We start from the raw sequence: 14,106 nt of genomic DNA, 5'->3' as shown, positions 1-14,106 counted from the left end.
TTCTCTTCCTTGTTGTTTGGACGAAATATTGATGAAGTTACACAAAAATCCACCTTTTTGTAGAAGAGTTACAATGAGATCCTAGAGAATAAATAAAGCAGAAAGCAACTTGGAATTCATGGCACATTGCTACAGTTCCTGTCACAGAATCAGCTGGACAGTGTGTGTGTGTGGGGAAGGACTGTGCAATATTTTCTCCTGTGCTATTAATAACAGATTTGTTTGGGTTTTACCTCTGCTCCTTCCTCTTCCTGTTACCTCATGGTCTGACTCATCTCTTCTGCTGCTGGTGCCTGAGGTAGATGAGCCTGGATGTCAGTGTGAGGGACTGGAGCAGCACAGCTCCACAGAGACAGAGGGATCCGGATCCTGTGATCCTGGGAATGCCTCCCGGGGAAGAGATGGGGCTCTAAGCAGTAAAACACACTACAGGGGGACCAGAGCAATTAACCATGAATTCACTGCAGTCTGCTGTTGTCATTATTACTCTTCATGCAGATAAAAAGTGCTGTTTGTCCTGAGGTTTCTCCCCAAGGGCCTCCCTGTCCTTTCCTGATAATTCACAGTTGTTTCCAATTTTCTTTACATGTTTTAAATCTCCTTTAAATTCTCCTCTTGGCTTTCTTCAGTTTCTCTCTCTTGCTTCAGTTCCTTTCTTTCCTATACTTTCTGTCATTCTGTCAGCTTCTGTTCTGGGGCCTGCCTTGCCTCTCTTTCGTGGTTTCTTCACTTTCTTTTTTGATTCCTGGTATTTAAAACGCTGTCAGCAGCATCATCCCAGCCTGTTCTCTGCACGGAGCTGAGAGTCTGGCAGCTTCCTATTGAATTTCATGATTCCTGGATGTTTCTTCCGAAGTCTGGCATTAACTAAAGGGTATTTCTTGGTTTAGATGTGACTGCTATCATATTTGTGGTGGCGAGCAGTAGCTACAACATGGTGATACGAGAGGACAATCAGACCAATCGGCTGCAGGAAGCACTAAACCTCTTCAAGAGTATCTGGAACAACAGGTCTGTGAATGGCTCTTATCACTGAGATTACTGATCCCGTCTCATACTGCAGTCACCACTCGTGGATGGGCCTGGCTGGGACAAAGTTCATTTTCTCCATAACAGCTCATACAGTGCTGTGGTTTAGGTTTTGCCCAAAACAATGCTGATGGCACACTAATGCTGCTGAGCAGTGTGTGCAGAGCATCAAGGCCCTCTCTGATCCTTACTCTGCCCCTGCAGTGAATCCATGGGGATGTTGGGAGGGGACACAGGTGAGCAGACCCAAACTGACCAGAGGTGTGTTCCATGCCACATAACATCATGCTCTACAGTAAGAGGGAAAAGAGGGGATTTCGGGAGGCTACCCAGCTTGCTGGGTATTGGTCTGCCCACAGGAGGTGGTGAGTGATTTCCTTTACATCACTGGTTTTGTCTTCTCCTCGCTTCCACTTACCCTTCACTAATTAAACAATCATTATTTCTATTTTATCTTGACCCCCAGATTTTTTTGCTTTCATTCTTCCTTTCCTCCTCCTCCATCCCCTGAGGAGGAAGGTGAGTGAGGAGCTATGTGGTGCTTGGCTGCCCCCCAGGGTTAACAGCACTGGGGGCTCTGTTACTCACATCTCCCCGCACAGTCTGGGCTGATTCTTTGGTCACAGCCTCCCACCTTTAATGTTTATTACACTCAGCTCATTGAAAAGAGCTCTGCACAGCTACTGATTGGTGGTTGCCATATTGAGGCTGAAGTAATTAAAGCAGTCATGGAGCAGTGCTTTGGGAGGTGGAAATGTTCCCCTGGGATGGGTTTGGATTAACAGCACAAAGTGGGGACCACCCGAACAACCTCAAGGTGTGCACACCTGGAATTACACCCTTGGGATTCAGGTATAAAAGGAATCTTTCCAAATCATTTCAGTGTCATATGATCTTGTCTCCACACACTTTGGGTGACTTATTTTAAGTTTCTATGTGATCTGGGCTGTGCCTTCTCACAGTGTTTGGTTTCCATTTTCACAGGTGGCTACGGACCATTTCAGTAATCCTTTTCCTGAATAAACAAGATTTGCTAGCAGAGAAAGTTTTGGCAGGGAAATCTAAAATTGAAGACTACTTTCCAGAATTTGCTCGCTACACTACACCAGATGATGGTAAGATTTCTAGTTTTATTTGCAGTTTATCACTTCCTTGTTAATCACATTGGTGATGGTTTTGGTAGCTTCAGCTAAGACTTGAAAACTCTTAAGTAGATGTAATCATCACTGTCTTTCAGCCAAATTGTAATGTTGAATTTTAGGTATTAATAATGAGAGATTCCTGCCTCTTAAAACATTTAATATATTAATAATTTCATCATGACAAAATCCTTTTACTTTGGTGTATACCACAGTCTGACACTTTGTCACAAGTGTGTCCTCGGGACTCCCCCTAATCCTGCCTGTGGTCATTTCTCTTACCTGCCAAATGCCAGGTACTGTGACCATTATAATATTCCCTTGTTCTCCTGAAATCTTGCTGGTTTAAATAATGTTATGATTTGTCTTGTCTCACAGTCAGTTTTGCTAAGTGTATTTCTGTCATATGTGAGCAGAAAACAGGACAAGTTGAGATTTTTAGGTGCTATTACCAGAAAACATCTGTTTTAATAAGATACTTATTTTATTATTAATCAGCAACACCAGAGCCTGGTGAGGATCCCAGAGTTACAAGGGCCAAGTATTTTATTAGAGACGAGTTTCTTGTAAGTATTTCCTTTCTTTGGCTATTTCTTACATGATTCTTCTCAAACCCAAGCTCTTGCTCACCTTCTGCTATTGCCAAGTGCTGTCACTTCTTGTGTTGTTTATATCTAACATCCACATTGCATCAACCACTGTTATATTTATGACCTTTACTGCTGTTTCTTAGCTGCTGTTTGGATATTTGTTTGTACATAATTAAATAGCAAAAGAATTGGTGAGAATTAAGAAACCCCAAATAGAATGATGAGTGAAGTTCTGCTGTTATTAATAGGACCAGATTTTTATTCCATGCATTATTTTTAAAGATAGAGACTAATCAAAAGATGCCTCATCTGTCACATATTAATGTTCTCTTTCCCATTACTGGTCAGCTGAAGCTATAATGGACATAGTTTGGGGTTTTTTTAAATATTGTAACTTGTAATGGTGAGGCTGGCAATCAAATTGTGGACTCATTTTAAAATGGAGCAAAATTAAAAGTTGAGGGAGGCTTTCTGTAAGTGTGATAAAAGGGGATAAAAGCTTTGTACAGGGAGACAAAATCCTACTTTTTTCATGGCGAAATGGACTAGGAGTTGTGTTGCTAAATCCACCAAAGCTGCATATAAATAATGGCATTTCCCTGAGTTCTCATTCCTCTCTGAAATTCCCCAGTTCTCAGTGACCATCTCACCGTGTAATTCTGATCATTTTAAACTTCACGTTCCAGGTGAGAGAGCGAAAACTTGTGGGTATTTTGCCACTCAGTTCCACTTTCTGAAGACACAACTCACACATTCACATCTCACCTTCATTCAGCCCAATTTTGGGGACAGGGTGGGGTTTCCCCAGTGGGTTTTATTTTAACCCAGTGTCTCTCTCTTGCTTTGCACAGAGAATCAGCACAGCAAGTGGAGATGGAAGGCACTACTGCTACCCTCACTTCACGTGTGCTGTGGACACAGAGAACATCCGGAGGGTTTTCAATGACTGTCGGGACATTATTCAGCGCATGCACCTTCGCCAATACGAGTTGTTGTGATGGAGAGCACTTTTTTCTGTGTTTTGGACTCCTTATTCCTTATTAAAAAAAAGAAAAAAAACACCCTTGCCCACATAGGGTGGAAGAGAACTGTTTGAATCTCCCATTGATTTGCACCCCTCAACTTTTTCTCCTTGCTGGACAATAGCAGCACTTCTAAGCTTGCTTCTGTACCCCTCGGACAGATTGAGATGGCCCCTAACACTTAAAAGGCCATTTCCATGAGGATTCCCTAACACTGTTATTAACAAAAAAGAGAGGGAAAAAAAAACCAAAACAAAACAAAAAAAAGAAATAAAACCTAATTAATTAAAAGCCCTGAATGTGGAACACCTGAAAGAATTGGGGATGAAAAAATTAAAATGTGAAACAAAAATTGGGGGAGAGAAAACTTTAGGTAATTTAGCACTGCTGCGGGCATAATCCTATAACCCGTGATCTCCACTTTGTATCACTCACTGCATCCGAGTAACGAAGGTGCCAAGTCACAGACCAAGTTTGAAGACAGACCCTTGAGTTTGGTTCTCTGACTGTAATGTGGCTTTGGGCGGAAATACTGACAATTCTCCAACAGACCTAGACAGTGCAAAAACCAACTGCTACCTTTCAGAAGGGTATTTTTAAAACCAGTCTTGGTGGTCTAAAGACAACCGTGGACATTTATGAGTTGAACTGCGTATGGCCTGTGATTGCAGAAAGAGTTAACCACACACTGTTTTCAGTTTGTCCACTGATGATCCTGTCTGCTCTAAAAATCATTATCTGGACTGTAGTCCTCACAGTCTTTCCCTTCTTTTTCTTCTTCCCTTCCCTCATTTTTTATTTTACTGCTGGATTATTATTCTTGTACAGACTGTAAAATGTATTATTTTGTACAACTTTATTGAAAATAACTTGTAGAAGATCTTTGTGCCTTGATTATGGCTGTACCTGTACAATGAGCTAAGATGTAAGTATGTTTGATTGCGCTGTACAGCTTTGTCAACCCTATCTGCAGCATTAGCTCAAGGTAGGGAAAATTTATCTGTAGTTTAGTTTTTCTGGTTTATAAAAGAAGGAAAAATACTGTTTAGTAAAAAAAAAAAGGAAAAAAAAAAAGAAAAAAAAAAGAAAAAAGTACAAATTGTGCAAACTTAACCACTTTAAAAGTGAGGTCTTCAACAAGTGACCAGATGTTGCAGCATCGTGCTTTTTAATTTTTAGCTTTAATTCATTTAAATCTCTATCCAAATGCAAAACATGGCTTGTTTCTACATAAAACCAAATTTTGCTACAAATTATAAATGTTAGTCTTTGGTCATTCATAGTCCTTTTTTGCTAAAGACAAAAACCAGAACAATAACAGACACGTAGGGCATCATGCAGGTCTGGTGACCATCTCTAGACTGGGCCAAATACCCACCAACCTCGGCTTGCGCTGCGTGGGCAACGACTACCGGAATGACAAGGTGTGCACTGCCCTTGGATTTGGCCACTGAATTCCAGTTTCAAATGACATTTTTATTTCTCTTTTAATAAAGAGATACTTTAGAACCTTTTTTGTTTTATATTAACTATATAAGTAGCTTAAAAGTGAAGATGTGTGGATTTTTTCTTAAACTTGAATAATTTATGCAAATTATATGCTTAGAACAACATGTGGTACAGTAAAAAGAAAAAAGAGCAAAAATCACTGTAGCAATAAGAGAGCATGTAATTTTAGTAACTACTACACTGCTTTATATTTTATACCTAGGTGTTTTATGTCTCTGTGAGTGTGTTACTTTTTCATGTGTCTAAACCTACGTGTACAATTTGTACAGAGTCAGAAATTACAGGTGTAATAACACATCTAGAACAGTGTTAGCCTATATTACTCAAACACCCCTGTTCCCCCTTCATTTACACCCCTAAACTGATCTGGATCTTACTGCAATGACTTTAAAAGGAAAAGAAACAAAAACGAACACCAAAATTCTTGCCTCTTTGCCTTTCACACTAGCTTCCCTCCACTCAAGAGACCGTGTTGGCTTTCTTTTTTTGGAAAGAGATCCAGTTTAAATTCAAGTGAGGGTGTGGTCAGTGATGTCTGTGCAGCTAGATTTGCTTCAGGTATCGGATGCCTTTTCAATACTAAGAACTGCAACTGTTCAGAATTGTGACTTTTCATTTGCTTTTGTGTGGCTAAAGTCTTAAAATGAATCACATAGTCCATTTTCACTGAAGAGCTGGGATATGAGGGAGTTACTGTCCCATCTCAATTCAGAATTACTTCCAGAAGACACTGAATAGTCTAAAAAAATTAGCTGCAGTTGTTACTCGCCTTTCAAGAATGATCTTTCCTGTTCACAGGTTTAGACAGTTGCCACCTGAACTTTGTAGAGCTGTAGGAGAAAACATGACTGAAAACAGGCCCCTGCAATTCAGAATGTATCCAGTGCCTGTAGGTGAAGGGCTGGCATTTCCACTAGGTAAAAATGGGACACACGTAGTGGAAAGGAAATTCATTGTGAGCCTTAATTTTAGTTACAGGAGCCAAAATCTTTATTTTAGTGCCAACCCTTATCTTTTTAAGCCTAGGAGGAGTTGGTGTAAACACCAAATTTATAAATGGAGAAAACCTGTAGTGGTGTGAGGAATGTAATCTCTTGTCTGAGAGAAACAAAGCACCTCCATTAAAAAAAATAATAAAATAAGCTTCTTCCTCTGATGAGGAGGACACATAATAACAATGAGCTATATAAGACAGCAAAAGTTTAAGAAACCTAAAGCTTTATATGAACAGATATGTTTAGGGGATGCTTTTTTTTTTCTTATGTGAGGAAAAAGGCAATTGTTTTGAATATGGTTGAGTTGCACAAGTACGGAGCGTGTGTGTGTCTTAATGTCTCAGTATTGCCTTTGTTAGTCTCTTTATTAGTCCATGCAGTTTGGTGGCCTGGTAAATGCAAGTCTTATTTTTAACAGCTTTCTTTTTCTTTTTTTTTTTTTTAAATACAAAACCATAAAGCTTTAATGCTTGCTATTTAATAAGTAACTGTGTTTTCTTGTGTCTCTAATTTAGTGGCCATAATTTGCAGTTAATTGAACCATTCCAACCTAATGCTTACCCATATTTCTTAGTTTTGTTTTATTTATTTATTTGAACTTCTTGTTTTCATGATTGAGGACTGTCACTTCTGTCTCATTCATCTGTTTGGAAACTTCTGACCTTACAGCCAAAACTTAACTCATTCTACTCAGTATTCATCGTGATGCTGAAGTGTAAGATACCTGCAAATGTAAACACTACCACTTTTATTAATAAAAGCAAATACAGTGTTTTTAGGGCACATTTGCATCACTGTAGTTGAGGTTGTGTCAGTATTTCCATTGTAAACCTATGGAGGGTCTTACCTTGGCACTCAACTGCCCTAAGCTGAATCTTTGCCATACAAGGCTTCTGCTCAAGCATGATTTGGTGGGTTGGTTTTTAAACAGTTTCCAACACAAACTCTTGTTTCTGTTTTAAGTTATACAACTGTTTTGTTGGATGGGGGTTGGTTTAAAAAGAAAACAACAAAAAACAACAAACAAACCTGGTTCAAGATTGTTTTTGGCACTTCTGTAACTCAGAAATGGTTTTGATTTTAAAACAACCTTCGGCAAGCCAGTAACCTACAATATGGTCTGATCACTTTGGGTATTTTGTAAAAATAATAATAAATTGTAGAGATGTTGTGGTTTCAAAATCAGCTACTGTGCATTTGCAGTAACTTATTTCACCCCAAGAACTTTTAGTAATTCGTGCATCAGAGCACACATTCAGTGTGGTGCAGCAGAATAGGGATAACTCCTAAAGATTTTTTTCTTTTTTAATAATGTGGAGAGATAAATCCACTACAGACTAAGAAAGGATTCAGCTGCCTCTGAAAGCATCAAACACTGCTCTCAGAGGCTGAAACTGGAGCTCTGCAAGTTGATAGGAGCAGATTTTGATGCAAAAGCCTAGGAAGGCATCCTGGATTAGCTGTCATAGGCAGGAGTCCTGAGGGCTTTTCTTCATTTATCTAAACTATTTTGATTTGTGGCATCAAGGGCAGGATTTAACTGAGGGTATGTCCTAACTCCAGAGGAAGGGAAGCTATCACTGCTCCACTGTGCTGCACGGTATTGATACCTGCAGGATAATTTCCTTCTGCCAAGAAATCTATGCACAGAAATGTTAACGTTCATGGCTTCAGAGCTTGAGCACCTTGTAATTCGTCGTGGTGTGTTGTTCCTGTAAATGATGGAGGATGTTTTGTATTATTTACCTTATTTTCCAATGTCAAAAATCATGTGCCAGTGAAAACAAAAGACATAAACACAGGAGATTGACTCTAGATCTGGAGGCAGAGCCTGTGACAGCTGAGTACCAGTCCAGTGCCTTAGTGACAATGCTCTTGGTGATTGGTGCTATACAAATGTCTTAAGAGTGATAAAGTTGTTCTAAGTTAAAAAATTATGTAACTCATTGTGGAAGAGAGTAAGTTCTGTTCTTTCCCCAGCTGTACCTAATGCGCTGTGTGTATTCCTAACAATGCTGGCACTTGCAAGACCTCTTCCATGGAAGTAGATAATAAAATTCCTACTAACTTTAATAAGCAGGATCAGGGCCATAGATTGCTATCAGTGGAAATCTTTCACAGGAGCAGGTCCTCATCTCTAAAATACATGTTGAGTTTGTGTAACAGTAAAAATATTTATAAGCAAACATCTGTTTGCAGTCCAAAACCAAACGGTGCCCTTCTTCCTCAGCTTGCTATCTCTGAAAATTCATCCCTTGGGAAAAAATCTTCCTGTTCTATGATAAACTTTGAAGCATCTTTGTAAATAAAATAAGCTACAAAGGGGATTTCTGAAGCTCTGCTGATGAAAGCTTGACACTGAAAAATCCCTCTGGTGACTGATGACAAATTCCAAGAGTGAGCCTATTTTAATTCTGGTCATACCTGGTTGGCTTCAGTCCCGTGAGTGGATGTGTGTCAGTTGTGGGGAGGTGAAACTGCTTTAGTGTTACTGTAGTGCTCAGACTGCTAAAATTGGAGCCAGAAGTACCGGCTTCATAATTAATTGTTTTGAACCCTGATTCTCATCTTATTAAAAGCTCAAACTGCTTTTTACCCAGGTTACTTTCAGTGTACTGAGCTGAGCAAAATGGGTGCAATATAAAGCACAAATCTGACCTGGAAAGGCAACATGGGAGGAGGTGGGGAGGCAAATAAGATCTCTCACTGGATCAAACATAAAAATAATAAGGTGGAGGGTTTTTTCTGAGTTCTGCGTCCTATAAACTTAGCCTGGTTTTGTAGAAGACACAGGGAATTCCCCAGGGTAACAACAGCATTAATACCTCTGTAATGTGGATAACTGACCAAATATGTAATAGATAATTACAAATCCACCAGAAAACAAAACTTGCAGATTTTCCTATTTTTTTTTCAATTAGGAAGTCTGCCTCAAAATTATTTAATGACAGGACAAAATAAAACCTTTAAACATTGTCCCCAATAGGGAGAAGGATAAGTTTTTGAGGGAGAAGATGCTGACATTAGAGATTTTTGTGTAACATGCTTTCTAAGGCTGGGGTACCAGTAGACAAACGTAAGCAAATTCAAAATTTAAATGTGAATTTATCTCTTCACTTTAATTTACCCAGTCATTTTTTTGAATGAGTTGGCTAATTTATTTTTTAATATACTACTACTCAAGTTTGGAGAAAGACAAGCCTAAGGACAGAGGCAGTAATGTTGGGAATTCTCTCAGTTCTGTTGTTCTGTTATGCAAACTATTGTTTTTAGGCTGTGAATTTTATGTGAATTATTAATAGTGAAGTACAGTGTTTCTATCTGTAGTTTTCTGGTATTTGATGTGACTTTGGAACTGTATCATTCTTGCAACTAAAATGCCAGAGTGCCAGCAGAGATCAGGCAGAGCAAGGAGCAGCTGTGTAGGGGTCAGGAATTGCCACATCAAGGGGCACGTTCCAGTTCTTTTTTGCAACATTATCAGTTTGCTGTTGGCAGGATCAGAAGAGCTTCCACAAAAGGACAAATTAGGGGCTGGATGTTAGAACCAAATATTGTGGAAGAGCTCAAAGTTTTAATGGAAGGTGTTTCAGACTGGTGCTGAGGTAGAGCCATGGAGATGTGTCCTGAGGGGGGTGTGATGGGTGATTAGTATCTCAGTAATTTTAATCTCTGTTCTCTTACTGTTTGAAGGCACAACATCCAAAATGAAGCAACAGATTCTGACAGTTTTGGTGCTAACCTTGAGTTCTGTTTCTCACAGGACAAAGCTCTGCTGGGCTACAGAGGTTCACCTGTGTAAGGCAGTCTGGGAGCCCAGAGCAGCCACGAGCAACAGCTCTTGTGAACCTGTGATTTAAAACTGGGAAACTTAACAGCCAATTGCTCTGTCTGCAGCATGGCCCAAACCCTGCTGCCTCTGGGTTCAGCTGCTTTCTCCTGTCCTCACCCCCCTTACTCTTGTAACGATGTAGTTGATAAGAGAATAGAGCAGTTACGAAGGAAAGGTATGAGACAACCTCAGATAAAGTTTAAAATCCATCACCTTGGACACTGAAAAAGAGATTTAGGGGGAAATTCTTCATTCCCCAGGTGAGTGACCCAGTCTGGGATCCTCATACAAATTTTCAAGGTCAGACAATGCAATCTATCCCGAAAAGCTGGGATATCTCCGGTGAAGGAACTGCAAAAAAAAAGACACTTTGTGCAACCTTTAGAGCTGGGATAGTTCAGTGAAGGGTGAGTTTAACGATCAGTGTGCAAATCAACTGGAACTTGCTTTGAAGCAAGAAAATGTTTCCACCATAGGCTCATCTTGAGAAGTGCTTGGGGTATTGGGAGGCTCAGTGTTTTAAGCAATCCTCAGTGTATAAAATACAGTTCCAACTTTTAAGTTAACATTTGAAAGACACTAGAGTAACATCATGTCAGCAACCTCAAAACCACCTTGTTTTGTCTCAGAATATTCTTGGTTACCTGGTGAAGTGTCGTGTGTTCAATGTCTGGAATAACTGTTACCAGTACTCGAGGTACAAACAAAAATGCTTCATCTTGAGGCTCTGCTTGAGAAGGAAGAACTCTTTAGCCAAAACTCATTAGCCTAACGATGCTGCTGTAATTTCCTACTCCATTGGAAAGTTATTACCTTATCTCTAGTTGAATGTATTGGCTGCTTTGTAAAGGGCTAACGATTACAAAATACAAATTTATGCTAAAAGAATTTGTAGAGGGCAAGGAGCAGAGGGAATGACAGAGAATGCCAGGGTGGATATTTTTAAAAAACATATGAATAAAAGGCAAACAGTTTTGTTGGAAGTTGGCTCTTCTGTTTGGGATTTTTCTTTTATTTTAGGAAGCAACCAAATGAAGCTGGATGATTTCGTCAGCTATATTACATTCAGCCCTTTAGGTAGCAAATCCTCAAGTACAGTTTTTAAATAATTTGCTCAAAAATCAAGGAACAAATTTTGATAGTTGGAATTGAAACTTGAGCATTTGGTACTTTGTTTATTCTTCTGTTAAAAAAAAAAAAGGTACAAAAAGAAACACTGATGTAGTTTTCCATGTTCCTGTACATCTGGCTCTTCACACACATTCACTTTCCAAAATGCCTTTACTGCTTCTCAAATCATGCAGCAGAGACACCAAGGCTGACCTTCACTGGATATTTACTGGGTTCCAGATTTTCTCTGTCTCAAAATTTATCTCAAAATTTGCTCTCTGCCTCATCAAAATCTCATTAGATAGAAATTGTCACTCAAGAATATTTTACACATAAAATGTAGTCAAATATGCATTCGGCTAAAAATTTGTTGAATTAATTTGCTGCATAATAAAACCTTTCAGGGACATTCAGGTAAATCTAAGTGCTTTTATTCATTAACATTTTCCTGAAACTTTGTAAAACACAAATCCGTATGGGGGAATGCAGTTAAACCCAAGAGACAACCAGCATTGTTTCCATTCAAAGTTGTAAAGGTTTAGTTTGCAAAATCAATTTCTGGTACATTAAATATTTCATCACATTTTAAGTGATATCTTGAAACTGTTTGGTTTAATCTGTTTTTACCTCTTGTTTATTGACCTGAAGTGAGGCAAGCTTGGATATTGCAATTCTGCAAAGGGCTATTCAGCAAATGTCTGGCTGTTACAGATCCCTAGTTTTCTCCTCAAGGGAAGTTGAAAGTAAATGCTTTGAGTATTGTTCATTCTTTATATATTAAAAAAAAAAAAAATCCTTTTCTGTTACTGCAATCAAAATAAAGAGATATACATATATAAATACAAAAACCCTTCTAGTTTTAAGATTCAGGCACTGAAATTGTATCACTGATGTCTAATACCACTATGTCTCTTAATGGCAGTTGGTTCTGGGGACTGTTCCCATTTTCTACTCAATTAAGCAGGAAGTTTTGTAGTGTAATTACCACCTGAAGTCCCACAAGTTCAACTCTTGTCACCAGACAAAACTTTTACCTGCTCTGGAAGTGCTTTACTGAGGCTAAGACTGTTTCAGGCCGTAAGCTCCAGCACAATGAAATTCTCCAGGCTGCAGATCCAAATGTCCTGCCCAGGAGATGCACAGCAAATTTTGGTCATGGGAAGGAAGCCTCTCCTACCTAAATAAAAATTGTCATAGAAAGTGTATTTAGTTGAACTTTCTGTAAAGAACCAGGATCTCTTCCTAAGCCTCATGAAGTCTCATGTGGTTTTCCCATTCAGTTTCATTGGAATGTTAAGTCCTGGACTCACTTTTTCTCTAATTTTAAATTTTTTTTAATCTTCTGTTAAGGTACTATAATGGTTACTCTTAAGTCACCTCCAGAGAACTTGTCTTACACCTAATTACACATCTTATAACTTCATTGCAAGCCAAAAAAAAAATGATGAAGCACAGGAGGTGTAGAGATGTTTCTTATGAGACTCTCAGAAAATACTTTTTCTTTCTTGGTTTGGGATGGATTAAATTCAGGTCTGGTACTTTCTTAGGAAGTTCTGACTGGGTAATCACACTGTCTGTTCCAAGTTCACTATTATTTCTCACGTCTGTGGGATGGAAATTGCCTGCTAACCAAATGGAGATGAGCCAAAAACTTTTTCTCAAGGATATTTCCATCGGCTCCCAGCCTCAGCCTGTCACTTCAGTCCCTGTTTGTCCTTCATAAAAAATGACCGGTGGTTCCACAGGCAGTGGGATGTCCCTCACTGTTCCCCTGCCTGCAGTGGAAAACGCGTCCCCTGTGCCTCAGTGTCAATCCGTGTCGATTATTCCGAAAACGTCTCTTTTCCTTTCTGCTGGCAGAGCAGAAAGAGCATTATCCCGGGCTCTCTGCAATGTTGGAGCAGTGTTTCAGGAAGGGCTGCTTCACCACTGTAGGGCAGCACACGACAGCACAATTCGCGCTGTGCTGCAGTTCAGGTACTGGGCTACATCTTCGGTATTGAACTTCAAAGCGCAACAAATCCTTTGATTAGCACAGCGACCACATTTGAACAAGAATTTTGTCTGTTGGAAATCCTACAGCTTATTCAACTTATTTCTGAAGAGGGTTTTTTTTTTTTTGGCCTTTCTTATCCAGCAATGCATGGAAGACAATGTAATTTCTTTTTACTATTTTTCAGTTAGAAACTGAATAAGAATAAAGGACCTTTTAAATAATTAATCAGCAAAACTCCTGGCTGGCCTCCAAATCCCAGAACACACCCTCACCCTCCCCTTTCTCACAGCTGAACTCTTATACAACTGCGTGGATCTGAAGAGACAAAGGGACTCTGTTTCTCACATGGTCTCACTAATGCCTCTTTACTTGCCTGAGGCCTGATTATGTGATCAGTTTTTCATTGTAGACTTGCCCCCTGTCCATCTGTCTCTAATTCCCTGTCCCTCCCTTCTTTGGGGACCCTCTTGACCCGCTGTCTCCCCTCAGCTTCCCCAGGAAGGGTCGCAGGGTGAGCACAGCCAGCGCTCTGGGATCCAGCTCTGTGGATGGGGAACAAATCCTGTCTCACAGCCTGCCCTGCCTGGTTACAGAACAGCCTCAGAACAGGGAATGTGGCTCTCACAGCACCTTTCCTCTGCCCAGAGATGCCCACATCCCTTTTCTTCCCCTCTTCCCTAGCAATTCCCGTCCGATTGCTGCTACGCTGGGAGGCTTTGCACGGCAATTTGATTTTAAATTTCCACTGGTTCCTTTCCCCCGTGAGCTACTGTAACCCCCTGCCCGGTTCCCCTCAGAGCCTGCCCGGAATATCCACCCTACCCTGAGGCGCCCCTCAGCCGCCGCCATCCCGGGGCCGCCCGGCCCCGCCTCCGCCGCCGCCA

At 40.1% G+C, this 14,106-nt stretch overlaps 1 protein-coding gene and 1 long non-coding RNA gene across 2 annotated transcripts in view; one reads left to right on the top strand and one right to left on the bottom strand.

Moving 5' to 3' along the window:
• The window catches only part of GNAS (GNAS complex locus), a 132,313-nt gene extending 124,844 nt beyond the window's left edge, over nt 1–7,469 (top strand). The window contains 4 exon segments of the mRNA XM_039563263.1: nt 891–1,011; nt 2,014–2,144; nt 2,667–2,734; nt 3,610–7,469. Coding sequence (XP_039419197.1) covers nt 891–1,011; nt 2,014–2,144; nt 2,667–2,734; nt 3,610–3,756 — 467 coding nt within the window. The 3' untranslated portion in view covers nt 3,757–7,469.
• A 3,789-nt stretch (nt 7,470–11,258) lies between these two features.
• On the bottom strand, nt 11,259–14,090 carry LOC109144300. The gene is made up of 2 exons (XR_002044969.3): nt 14,045–14,090; nt 11,259–12,403 (listed from the first exon to the last, which is right to left on the bottom strand). It is a non-coding gene; the product is annotated as an uncharacterized LOC109144300 (long non-coding RNA).
• Nucleotides 14,091–14,106: the final 16 nt, after the last annotated feature.

This window comes from Corvus cornix, chromosome 20, assembly GCF_000738735.6.
Source record: "Corvus cornix cornix isolate S_Up_H32 chromosome 20, ASM73873v5, whole genome shotgun sequence".
Taxonomy (NCBI): Eukaryota; Metazoa; Chordata; class Aves; order Passeriformes; family Corvidae; genus Corvus; species Corvus cornix.
Note: the sequence above shows the minus strand (reverse complement) of the source record. Positions and strands in the feature narration are given on the sequence as shown.